This window comes from Myiozetetes cayanensis, unplaced genomic scaffold (assembly GCF_022539395.1).
Source record: "Myiozetetes cayanensis isolate MyiCay16 unplaced genomic scaffold, myiCay2020 scf185, whole genome shotgun sequence".
NCBI classification, from domain to species: Eukaryota; Metazoa; Chordata; class Aves; order Passeriformes; family Tyrannidae; genus Myiozetetes; species Myiozetetes cayanensis.
Window position 1 is genome coordinate 38,622 of NW_026087395.1, and position 12,892 is coordinate 51,513.

The 12,892-nt window shown below is 62.2% G+C and overlaps 1 protein-coding gene across 1 annotated transcript in view; it reads right to left on the reverse strand.

Annotated features, from left to right (window-relative positions):
* The window catches only part of POLR2A (RNA polymerase II subunit A), a gene marked incomplete at its 3' end in the record, with an annotated part of 51,139 nt that extends 38,302 nt beyond the window's left edge, over positions 1–12,837 (reverse strand). The window contains exons 1-9 of the mRNA XM_050313390.1: positions 12,563–12,837; positions 12,053–12,185; positions 11,027–11,163; positions 10,138–10,311; positions 7,569–7,850; positions 6,080–6,241; positions 4,535–4,755; positions 3,415–3,547; positions 2,836–2,960 (exon numbers count right to left, since the gene is read on the reverse strand). Of these exons, the coding sequence (XP_050169347.1) occupies positions 2,836–2,960; positions 3,415–3,547; positions 4,535–4,755; positions 6,080–6,241; positions 7,569–7,850; positions 10,138–10,311; positions 11,027–11,163; positions 12,053–12,185; positions 12,563–12,652 (1,457 nt within the window). The remainder of the gene's footprint in view (positions 1–2,835; positions 2,961–3,414; positions 3,548–4,534; positions 4,756–6,079; positions 6,242–7,568; positions 7,851–10,137; positions 10,312–11,026; positions 11,164–12,052; positions 12,186–12,562) is intronic.
* Positions 12,838–12,892: the final 55 nt, after the last annotated feature.

Genomic DNA, 12,892 nt, shown 5'->3' on the forward strand with positions numbered 1-12,892 from the left:
CAGTGTTGTAGGGCGTGGTCACGCTGGGGGGGACATGGAAGGGACATGGTGACACTGGGGGGGACAGCAGGGGACATCAGAGGGGTTTATTGGGGCACAAGGGGGTCCCACAGGGCACTCAGGGCAGGGGCAGGTTCATCTCATCCCCCAAAGTCAGTGTTGTAGGGGGTGGTCACACTGGGGGGGACATGGAGGGGACATTAGGGGGGTTTATTGGGGCACAAGGGGGTCCCACAGGGGGGTCAGGGCAGGTGCAGGTTCATCTTCTCCCCAGAGTTGGTGTTGTAGGGCGTGGTCACGCTGGGGGGGACATGGAGGGGACATTAGGGGTGTTAGGGGGGCACAAGGGGGTCCCACAGCAGAGTCAGGGCAGGTGCAGGTTCATCTCGTCCCCAAAGTCAGTGTTGTAGGGGGTGGTCACGCTGGGGGGGGACAGCAGAGGGGTTAGGGGGACACAGAGGGGGTCCCACAGCAGGGTCAGGGCAGGGGCAGGTTCATCTCGTCCCTGTCAAAGTCGGCATTGTAGGGGGTGGTCACACTGGGGGGGACACCAGAGGGGTTTATTGGGGCACAAGGGGGTCCCACATTGGGGTCAGGGCAGCTGCAGGTTCATCTCATCCCCGTCAAAGTCAGCGTTGTAGGGGGTGGTCACACTGGGGGGGACATGGAGGGGACATTAGGGGGGTTATTGAGGCACAAGGGGGTCCCACAGCAGGGTCAGGGCAGGGGCAGGTTCATCCCATCCCCATCAAAGTCGGCGTTGTAGGGGGTGGTCACACTGGGGGGGACACCAGGGGGACATGGTGACACTGGGGGACAGTAGGGGACATTAGGGGGGTTAGGGGGGCACAAGGGGGTCCCACAGCAGGGTCAGGGAAGGTGCAGGTTCATCTCATCCCCAAAGTCAGTGTTGTACGGGGTGGTCACACTGGGAGGGGACAGCAGAGGGGTTTATTGGGGCACAAGGGGGTCCCACAGCAGGGTCAGGGCAGGTGCAGGTTCATCTCATCCCCCAAAGTTGTTGTTGTAGGGCGTGGTCACACTGGGGGGGACATGGAGGGGACATTAGGGGGGTTAGGGGGACACAGAGGGGGTGACAGCAGGGTCAGGGCAGGTGCAGGTTCATCCCATCCCCGTCAAAGTCAGCGTTGTAGGGCGTGGTCACGCTGAGGGGGGACACCAGAGGGGTTAGGGGGACATCAGAGGGGACACCAGGGGGGTTAGGGGGGCACAGGAGGGGTGACAGCGGGGTCAGGGCAGGTGCAGGTTCATCTCATCCCCGTCAAAGTCGGCGTTGTAGGGGGTGGTCACACTGGGGGGGACACCAGAGGGGTTAGGGGGACATCAGAGGGGACACCAGAGGGGTTAGGGGGACAGCAGGGGGGACACCAGAGGGGTTTATTGGGGTACAAGGGGGTCCCACAGGGGGCTCAGGGCAGGTGCAGGTTCATCTCATGCCCAGAGTTGGTGTTGTAGGGTGTGGTCACACTGGGGGGGGACAGCAGGGGACATTAGGGGGGTTATTGGGGCACAAGGGGGTCCCACAGGGGGGTCAGGGCAGGTGCAGGTTCATCTCGTCCCCAAAGTCAGTGTTGTAGGGGGTGGTCACACTGGGGGGGACAGCAGAGGAGTTAGGGGGGCACAAGGGGGTCCCACAGCAGGGTCAGGACAGGTGCAGGTTCATGTCAAAGTCCACAGCACTTTTTGGAAGTTCAGGGTCAGTTTTTGGGGATTCAGGGTCATTTTCAGGGTGCCCACCTGAGATTGAGGTGGAAGGTGGAGCAGGACAGGATCAGGGGGGTCAGGAGGGTCATTTTTTGGGGGTTCAGGGTCATTTTTTGGGGGTTCAGGGTCATTTTTTGGGGTGCCCACCTGAGGTTGAGGCGGAAGGTGGAGCAGGGCAGGATCAGGGGGGTCAGTTTTGGGGGTGTAGGGTCAGTTTTTTTGGGGTGCCCACCTGAGCTTGAGGCGGAAGGTGGAGCAGGGTAGGATCAGGGGGTCAGTTTGGAGGTTCAGGGTCAGTTTTTGGGGTTCAGGGTCAGTTTTTTTGGGGTGCCCACCTGAGGTTGAGGTGGAAGGTGGACCAGGGCAGGATCAGGGGGGTCAGTTTTGGGGTTCAGGGTCAGTTTTGGGGTGCCCACCTGAGGTTGAGGCGGAAGGTGGAGCAGGGCAGGATCAGGGGGGTCAGTTTTGGGGTTCAGGGTCATTTTTGGGGGGTTCAGGGTCATTTCTGGGGTGCCCACCTGAGGTTGAGGCGGAAGGTGGAGCAGGGCAAGATGAGGGGGGTCTGGAGGGTCAGTTTTGGGGTTCAGGGTCATTTTTGGGGGGTTCAGGATCAGGTTTTTTGGGGTGCCCACCTGAGGTTGAGGCGGAAGGTGGAGCAGGGCAGGATCAGGGGGGTCAGGGGGGTCAGTTTTGGGGTGCCCACCTGAGGTTGAGGCGGAAGGTGGAGCAGGGCAGGATCAGGGGGTCAGGAGGGTCAGTTTTTGGGGATTCAGGGTCATTTTTGGGGTGCCCACCTGAGGTTGAGGCGGAAGGTGGAGCAGGGCAGGATCAGGGGGGTCAGGAGGGTCAGTTTTGGGATTCAGGGTCATTTTTGGGGGTTCAGGGTCATTTTTGGGGTGCCCACCTGAGATTGAGGCAGAAGGTGAAGCAGGGCAGGATCAGGGGGGTGAGTTTGGAGGTTCAGGGTGGTTTTGGGGGGGTTCAGGGTCAGTTTTTTTGGGGTGCCCACCTGAGGTTGAGGCGGAAGGTGGACCAGGGCAGGATCAGGGGGGTCAGTTTGGAGGTTCAGGGTCATTTTTTGGGGTTCAGGGTCATTTTTGGGGTGCCCACCTGAGGTTGAGGCGGAAGGTGGACCAGGGCAGGATCCTCACCCTGTGGCCCATCATGGACATTTTGTGCAGCGTCGGTTGCCGGTTGAAGATCACGATGTCCCCATCACACATGTGACGCTCCACCTGCGCCCCAGAACCCCCCCAGGCACCCCAAAAATCAGGGGGGCGCCCCAGCACAGGGGGGCTCCCCAAAATCGGGAGGGATCCCCAAAAAAACAGCATCTTCAGGGGGGATAAAACCCTGGCTTAGGCCCCAAATCCACCCCCCGCCCCAAAAATCTGGCATTAACCCCCAAAATCCAGAGCTCTGAACCCCCAAAATCAGGTTTGGGGGGGTCTCTCCTGGCTCTGTGGGTGTGTCCCTGGCTCTGGGGTGTCCCTACAATTTTAGGGTGCCCACCTTGTCGCCAATCTGCAGGTGGAGTTCGCTGGGTTTGGGGTGGAACTGCAGGTTTGGGGGGGGTGCCCCTGGGTTTGGGGGTCTCTCCTGGCTCTGTGGGGGTGTCCCTGGCTCTGGGGGGGGTGTCCCTGGCTCTGGGGGTGTCCCTACATTTTTGGGGTGCCCCAGGGTGCCCACCTTGTAGCCGATCTGCAGGTGGAGGTCGCTGGGCTTGGGGTGGAAGCGCAGGTCGATCCTGTCCCCGTTGTCCCTGATGATGTATTTGGCCCCGGGGTATTGACTGTTCCCCCTCCTCACCAGCTCCTGCAGCCTGGGGGGGGATTTGGGGGGGTCAAGGAGGGCTTTGGGGGGTCAAGGAGGGCTTTGGAGGTCCCCACCTGTCCCCAAAGCCACCCCTGGGGGGATTTTGGGGACCCCCAGGTGCAGCCCAGGGGATTGAAACGGCGCTTGGGAGTTGCTCTGAGCGACTGAGACCCCCCCCTGAAATAACCTCCCAAAACACCCCCCAAATGTCCTCAGACACCTCCCAAAGCCCACCCAGAACACCTCCAAACTCCCCTAAAACCCCCTAAAGCCCCCCCAAACCCCCACCTGTTGATGTTGAAGGTGATGACGATCTCAGCAAAGGTCGCGTTGGCCACGATGGACAGTGGGACCACCACCCCAAACCCCCCAAACCCCCCCAGAACTGCCCCAAACCCCCTATATGTGCCCCAAACCCCCCAGATGTGCCCCCTAACCCCTAAACCCCTAAACCTCCCCAGGGCCCCACCTGTCGATGTTGAAGGGGGTGACGATCCCAGTGAAGGTCGCATTGGCCGCGATGGAGCGCGGGACCCCCACACCAAACTCCCCAGATCCCCCAAACCCCCTATATGTGCCCCAACCCCCCAGATGTGCCCCAAACCCCCAGATCCTCCCCAAACCCCCTCAGAACCCTCCCAAACCTGCCCCAAACTCCCCAGGGCCCCACCTGTCGATGTTGAAGGGAGTGACGATCTCGGCAAAGGTCACGTTGGCAGTGATAGAGCGCAGGACCTCCACCCCAAACCCCCAGAACTGCCCCAAACCCCTATATGTGCCCCAAACCCCCTAGAACCCCCCAAACCTGCCCCAAACCCCCAAACCTGCCCCAAACCCCCCAGGGCCCCACCTGTCGATGTTGAAGGGGGTGACGATCTCAGCAAAGGTCATGTTGGCCGCGATGGAGCGCGGGACCCCACCCCAAACCCCCCAGATCCCCCCAAATCCCCCTATATGTGCCCCAAACCCCCCCAGATGTGCCCCAAAGCCCCACCTGTCGATGTTGAAGGGGGTGACGATCTCAGCAAAGGTCATGTTGGCCGCGATGGAGCGCGGGACGCCCACCTGGTCGATGGCCAGGTTGGGGTCGGGGGTGATGACGGTGCGGGCCGAGAAATCCACCCTCTTGCCCATGAGGTTGCCCCTCACCCGCCCCTCCTTCCCCTTCAGCCGCTGCTTCAGGGACTTGAGGGGCCGCCCCGACTTCTGCATGGCCTGGGGGGGGAGAAAAAGGGGGTTCAGGGGGGTGGGACCCCCCAAAAACACCCTGGAGTCCGGGGGGGGACCCGCATTGATCCACCCTGGGATCCATCCCTGGGTTCCCCTGGGGTTTTGGGGTCCCAGGAAGGGGGATCAGACACTTTGGGGGACCCCCCAACTTCTGCCTGGCCTGAGGGGAGGGGAGAAAAAGGGGGTTCAAGGGGGTGGGACCCCCCAAAACCACCCCTGGGAGCTGACATTCTCTGGGGGGGATGACACATATTGACCCATCCTGGGGTCCCTTGGGGGGCTCAGGGGGAGATTGGGGGGGTCAGGAAGCTTCCAGAATGTTCTGCCTTTGCCTGTACCCCCCATGCCTGCACTCCTGCCTGCACTCTGCCCCTGCCTGCACTCTGACACTGCTCCATCCCTGCCTGCACCTCCTGCCCTCTGCCCTGCCTGCACCACTCCCTGCCTGCACCTCCCAGCACACTCAGCCCCTGCCCTGCCCGTCCCCTGGCCCTGCCTGTCCCCCACCTGCGCTGCCAGCACCCCCTGCCCACCCTGCCTGTCTCCCTGCCCACCCTGCCTACCCTGCCTGTGCCTCCTGCCCACCCTGCCTGTGCCCCTGCCTGCACTGCCTGTGCCCCGCCTGCACTGCCAGCACCTCCTGCCCACCCTGCCTGTGCCCCTGCCCACCCTGCCTGTCCCCTGCCTGCACTGCCAGCACCTCCTGCCCACCCTGCCTGTCCCCTGCCTGCACTGCCAGCACCTCCTGCCCACCCTGCCTGTCCCCTGCCTGCACTGCCAGCACCTCCTGCCCACCCTGCCTGTCCCCCTGCCTGCACTGCCAGCACCTCCTGCCCACTCTGTCTATCCCCACTTCACACCCTCAGTGACACCCATGGGGGACACCCCCTGCTTCTGAGCGCCCTAAACCCCCAAAACCCCCTCCAGGACCCCCCCAAACCCCCAAAATGCCTCCTACCCGGGGCAGGCCAGGCAGCTCGCTGTCCACCATGGTGGCCACGTGGAACTGCAGCAGTTTGACGTCCTCGGCGATGACGTGGGGACACCCCCTGCCTGTCCCTCTGCCTGTCCCTCTGCCTGTCACCCCCCAAACCCTTCTAAACCCCTCCAGGACCCCCCCAAAACGCCCCCCTACCCGGGGCAGGCCGGGCAGCTCGTTGTCCACCATGGTGGCCACGTGGAACTGCAGCAGTTTGACGTCCTCGGCGATGACGTGGGGACACCCCCTGCCTCTGACACCCCTAAACCCCTCTGTAACCCCCCCAAAATCCCTCTAAACCCCCCCAGGACCCCCCAAAACGCCCCCTACCCGGGGCAGGCCGGGCAGCTCGTTGTCCACCATGGTGGCCACGTGGAACTGCAGCAGTTTGACGTCCTCGGCGATGACGTGCGCGGCCGCCCCGTTCTGCTCGTTGCGCCGCAGTTGGTTGTTGATCTTGACGATGTCGGCCAGTTTGTGGGTCAGGTCGTCCTGGGGGGGACCCCAAAATTATTGAGGGGACCTCAGAATTTTAATTAATGGGTAAAGGGGGTGTCTGATCTCAGTGGGGGGTGGGAAACCCACGCCAAGGGACATGGGGTGAGTTGTGGGGTGACACGAGAGGGGGCGGCCCTAAAAGGGATTGGGGGGACCCCAAGAACTGGGGAGGCCCCAAAAGGCACCAGGGACACCAAATCTCATCCAAAAAACCCTCCTGGTGCCCAACTGGTTGCGGGCAGAGCTCGGCATGACAATGCATGGGCAGAGGGATTGGGGGCATCCAACCGCCCCAATATCACCCCAAAACCTCTCCATAGACCCCAACTACCCACCCAGGGGCCCCAATACCCACCTAGGGACCCCAATACCCACCCAGGGACCCCAAATACCCCCCCAAACCATTCTGGTGCCCACCTGGTTGCGGGCAGAGCCCTGCATGACGACGGCGGGCCGCACGGACAGGGGGGGCACGGTGCCCCAGGGACCCCAATACCCCCCCAGGGACCCCAAATACCCACCCAGGGACCCCAAATACCCACTCAGGGACCCCAATACCCCCCCAGGGATCCCCAGGGACCCCAAATACCCCCCCAAACCATTCTGGTGCCCACCTGGTTGCGGGCAGAGCCCTGCATGACGACGGCGGGTTGCACGGACAGGGGGGGCACGGGCAGCACGGTGCACACCCAGGGACCCCAAATACCCACCCAGGGACCCCAATACCCCCCCAGGGATCCCCTGGGACCCCTCAAAGCCCCTCTGGTGCCCACCTGGTTGCGGGCAGAGCCCTGCATGACGACGGCGGGCCGCACGGACAGGGGGGGCACGGGCAGCACGGTGCACACCCAGGGACCCGAAATACCCACTCAGGGACCCCAAATACCCACCCAGGGATCCCCTGGGACCCCTCAAAGCCCCTCTGGTGCCCACCTGGTTGCGGGCAGAGCCCTGCATGACGACGGCGGGCCGCACGGACAGGGGGGGCACGGGCAGCACGGTGCACACCCAGGGACCCCAATATGGGACCCCAATATGGGACCCCAATATGGGACCCCAATATGGGACCCCAATAACCACCCAGGGACCCCAAATACCCACCCAGGGACCCCCTGGGAGCCCCCAAACCCATTCTGGTGCCCACCTGGTTGCGGGCAGAGCCCTGCATGACGACGGCAGGCCGCACGGACAGGGGGGCACGGGCAGCACGGTGCACACCCAGGGACCCCAACACCCACCCAGGGATCCCAAATACCCACCCAGGGACCCCAATACCCACCCAGGGACCCCAAATACCCCCTAAACCCATTCTGGTGCCCACCTGGTTGCGGGCAGAGCCCTGCATGACGACGGCGGGCCGCACGGACAGGGGGGGCACGGGCAGCACGGTGCACACCATCCACTCGGGCCGGGCGAACTTGGGGTCCATGCCCAGCACGAAGCACTCCTCGTCCGAGATGCGCTTGAAGATCTCGTGCACGCGCTCGGGGCTCAGCAGGATCTTCTTCTCCTGGGAATCCTCGTTGACGTGCTTCCACTCGGCGTACAGCTCCAGCCCCGAGCGCCGGATGCGCGGCTGGTACCGCCCGCACCCACCGTGGCCCTGGGGGGGTTAAAGGGGCATTAACGGGGTCACTGAAACGTTAATGGGGTCACAGAGGCACTGACCCACAGGGGCTGGTACCGCCCGCACCCACCGTGGCCCTGGGGGGGTTAAAGGGGCATTAACGGGGTCACTGAAACGTTAATGGGGTCCTGGGGGCATTAATGGGGTCACAGGGGGGTTAATGGGGTCACAGAGGCACTAATGGGGACCCAGGCGTTGGTACCGCCCGCACCCACCGTGGTCCTGGGGGGGACACCGGGGGGCTTAATAGGGTCACAGAAGGGTTAATGGGGTCACAGGGGGGTTAACGGGGTCCCAAAACCATTAATGGGGTCACAGGAACACTGACCCACAGGGGTTGGTACCACCCGCACCCCCCGTGGCCCTGGGGGGGACCCCAGGGGGGTTAATGGGGTTCCAGGGGTATTAATGGGGTCCCAGAGGCATTAACAGGGGTCCCAGGGGTTGGTACCACCCGCATCCCCCGTGGTCCTGGGGGGGACACCAGGGGGGTTAATGGGGTCCCAGGGGGGTTAATGGAGTCACAGGGGCACTGACCCACAGGGGCTGGTACCACCCGTACCCCTCGTGGCCCTGGGGGGGACACCAGGGGGGTTAATGGGGTCACAGAAGGGTTAATGGGGTCCCAGGGGGGTTAATGGGGTCACAGGAGCACTGTCCCACAGGGGCTGGTACCACCCGTACCCCTCGTGGCCCTGGGGGGGACACCAGGGGGGTTAATGGGGTCACAGGGACATTAACAGGGGGTTAATGGGGTCACAGGAACATTAACAGGGGGTTAAGGGGGTCCCCAAAACATTAATGGGGTCCCAGGAGCATTAACAAGGGGTTAAAGAGGCATTGATGGGGTCCCAGGGGCACTGACCCACAGGGGCTGGCACCGCCCACCCCCTGTGGCCCTGGGGACTCAGGGGGTTAATGGGGTCACAGGGGGTGTTAATGGGGTCCCAAGAACATTAATGGGGTCCCAGGAGCATTAACAAGGGGTTAAAGGGGCATTGATGGGGTCCCAGGGCACTGACCCACAGGGGTTGGCACCGCCCACACCCCCTGTGGCCCTGGGGACCCCAGGGGGGTTAATGGGGTCACAGGGGTGTTAATGGGGTCCCAAGAACATTAATGGGGTCCCAGGAGCATTAACAAGGGGTTAAAGGGGCATTGATGGGGTCCCAGGGGCACTGACCCACAGGGGTTGGCACCGCCCACACCCCCTGTGGCCCTGGGGACCCCAGGGGGGTTAATGGGGTCACAGGGGTGTTAATGGGGTCCCAGGGGCATTAACAGGGGGTTAAAGGGGCGTTGATGGGGTCACAGGGGTATTAATAGGGAGTTAAAGGGGCATTAATGGGGTCCCAGGGGCTGGTACTGCCTGCACCCCCCACAGCCCTGCAGGGTTAATGGAGCAATTAATGGGGTCACAGAGTGGTTAATGGGGTCCCAGAGCCATTAATAGGGGCTTAAAGGGGAGCTTGGGGCATTAATAGGGTCCCAGGAGCATTAATGGGACCACAATGACATTAACAGAGAATTAAAGGAAAATTTGGGGCGTTAATGGGGTCGTAGAAACACCAATAGGGTCCCAGGGGCACTGACCCCCAGGGACTCCAGGGGTGCATTTTGGGGCTCCAGGGGTGCATTTTGGGGTTCCAGAGCTGCATTTGGGGCTCCAGGGGTACATTTTGAGGGTTCAGGGTTGCATTTTGGGGCTCCAAGGGGTGCATTTTGGGGCTCCAGGGGTACATTTTGAGGGTCCAGGGCTGCATTTTGGGGCTCCAGGGGTGCATTTTGGGGCTCCAGGGGTGCATTTTGGGGCTCTAGGGCTGCATTTTTGGGGCACCAGGGGTGCATTTTGGGGCTCCAGGGGTGCATTTTGGGGCTCCAAGGGGTACATTTTGGGGCTCCAGGGCTGCATTTTGGGGCTCCAGGGGTGCATTTTGGGGCTCCAGGGGTGCATTTTGGGGCTCCAGGGGTGCATTTTTGGGACTCCAGGGGTGCATTTGGGGCTCCAGGGTGCATTTTGAGGGTCCAGGGCCGCATTTTGAGGGTCCAGGGCTGCATTTTGGGGCTCCAGGGGTGCATTTTGGGGCTCCAAGGGGTACATTTTGGGGCTCCAGGGCTGCATTTTGGGGCTCCAGGGGTGCATTTTGGGGCTCCAGGGCTGCATTTTGGGGCTCCACGGGTGCATTTTGAGGGTCCAGGGGTACATTTTGGGGCTCCAAGGCTGCATTTTGGGGTTCCAAAGGGTGCATTTTGGGGTGCTCACCTTCTCCTTGGTGAGGTCCTCGTCACCCTCGGGCTGCTCCACCCCAAATTTGTGGTCCATCTCCTCGCCCCCCTCGCAGATGTTCTTGCCCTTGCACAGGTCGTACACGTGGGTCAGCCTCTTCTTGGGCTGCCCCTTGGACTTGCCCAGGATGTCCTTGATCTTGGGGTTGTTCTGCTCTCCCAAAAAAAAAGAAACACACCAGTTTGGGGTCAGAAATCGCCATTTCGGGGTCACAGAGCAGGTCGGGGTCACCAAAGTCGGGTTTGGGGTCACCAAAGTCGGGTTTGGGGTCACCAAAGTCGGGTTTGGGGTCACCAAAGTCTATCTTGGAGTGACAGAAGTTGGTTTTAGGGTGATAAAAGTCGGGTTTGGGGTAAAAAACATCGGGTTTAGGGTCACTAAAAGCGGGTTTGGGGTCCCACCGTGGTCCTTCACCATCTCCAGGGCTCCACCCTGCAGGGGACAATCCCGTGTACCCCCAACTCTCTGTCACCTGCCCTTATTGTGCCTCTCTTTGTCACCTCCCCTTGGTGTCCCCCCAACTCTGTCACCTCCCCTTGGTGTCCCCTCACTTTGTCAACCCCTCCTTGGTGTCCCCCCCACTTTGTCACCTCCCCTTGATGTCCCCCCGGCTCTGTCACCCTCTTTAGTTGTCCCCCCACTTTGTCAACCCCCTCCAACACCCCCAAACCCCTCCCAGTGCCCAGCAGGGACCCCCAAATCCCCCCCTCACCCCTCCCACCCCCCCATTGCCACCACGGGGCCATTTTGGGGCCTCGCCGCGCTTTTTGGGGGGGTTTTGTGGGGTTTTTTGGAGTTTTTGTGGGTTTTTTGGGGTTTTTGTGGGGTTTTTTGGGGTTTTATGGGTTTTTTTGGGGGGTCTCACCGAGTCCACGAGCAGTTTGGAGCAGAAGAAGCAGACACAGCGCAGGATCTTCATGGTCTTGCCCAGGAAGCCCACGTGGAACACGGGCTTGGCCAGCTCGATGTGCCCGAAGTGCCCCGGGCACTCCGTCATGTTCCCTGCGGGCACCCACGGGGCAAGGGGGGGTCACACGGGGGGCGTTTCGGGGGCTTGGGGTGACAAAGGGGCATTTTGGGGGCACTGAAGGTGGGTTTGGGGACACCAGAGGTGGGTTTGGGGACACCAGAGGTGAGTTTGGGGTCACTAAAGGTGGGTTTGGGGTGACAAAGGGGCATTTTGGGGTCACCAGGGGTGGGTTTGGGGTCACTAAAGGTGGGCTTGGGGTGACAAAGGGGCATTTTGGGGCGCTGAAGGTGGGTTTGGGGTCACTAAAGGTGGGTTTGGGGTGACAAAGGGGCATTTTGGGGCACTAAAGGTGGGTTTGGTGTCACAAAGGGTCATTTTGGGGTCACCAGAGGTGGTTTTGGGGTCACAGAGGATCATTTTGGGGTCATTAAAAGTGGGTTTGGGGACACTGAAGGTGGGTTTGGGGTGACAAAGTCCCATTTTGGGGTCACCAGAGGAGGGTTTGGGGTCGCCACAGGTGGGTTTGGGGGCACTGAAGGTGGCTTTGGGGTCACCACAGGTGGGTTTGGGGACACTGAAGGTGGGTTTGGGGTGACAAAGTCCCATTTGGGGTCCGAGATTGGTTTGGGGGCACTGAAGGTGGCTTTGGGGTCACCACAGGTGGGTTTGGGGACACTGAAGGTGGGTTTGGGGTGACAAAGTCCCATTTTGGGGTCACCAGAGGTTGGTTTGGGGTCACCACAGGTGGGTTTGAGGTGACAAAGGGGCATTTTGGGGTCACCAGAGGTGGGTTTGTTGACACCAAAGGTGGGTCTGGGGTGCCAAAAGTTGGAGTTGAAGATCCAGGACCTCCCATGAACATTTAAGGGTCCAGGACTCCCCCATGGGGAGGGATTTTGGGGGTCCAGCCCCCCCACTCACCAGCACAGGTCTGGCACCGGCCCGTCCTCTCGATGACGCCCTGCCGGGGGTCCATCAGCCCCCCCAGTTTGGGGCGGCCCCCCTCGGTGGTCTCGGGGTACTTGATGCCCCCCTCGGTCACCGACATCCGTTTCTGGGGGGGTGGGGGGAGAAAGGGACAACTGAGGCACGTGGGGACCCCCAGACCCCCAATTCATCCACGAGACCCCCCCCCAGCACCCCAAGAACCCCTAAAGGGGATCCAGGGACCTCCAAGTCCCTCCAGGCACCTCAAGACCCCTCCAGGGGACCTAACACCCTCCAGACCCCCCCTGTTCACCTCAAGACCCCCCAAAATCCCCTCAGGACCCCCCAAACCCCCTCACGCGTTCACTCCCCCGGCCCTGTGGGGGGCGCTCTCCTCCTCCCCCCGGGGCCGCTCCGTCCCCCCCTCTCGGTGCCCCCGGCGCCATTTCCCGCCGCCGTTCCTCCCTCAGCCGCCGGCCCCGCTCCCCGCCCGGGCCCCGGTACCATCTCATCGGGGCTGAGGATGCCGAACTGGACCCGTTTGATGGTGCGCAGCGGGCAGGCGCTGTCGCCTGAGGGCGGCCCGCCGTGCATGGTGCCGCTTGGCGGGGGGGAGGTCGCCGCTCCGGATGTTCAAAATAAACCTTTTCCCCCTTTAGGGGCGGGGGGGGGGCTAATTAAACCCCACCCGGGACTTCCGAGGGGAGCGCTCCCCCCCCAACCACGGAGCCCCTCACGGAGCCCCCGGCCTGGAGCTCCCCCTTTCAGCTCCGGCCGCTCCGCGCTCTCGGCGCGACTGGAGCGGCTGAGGCGCCCGCGCCGCCTTTTATCGAC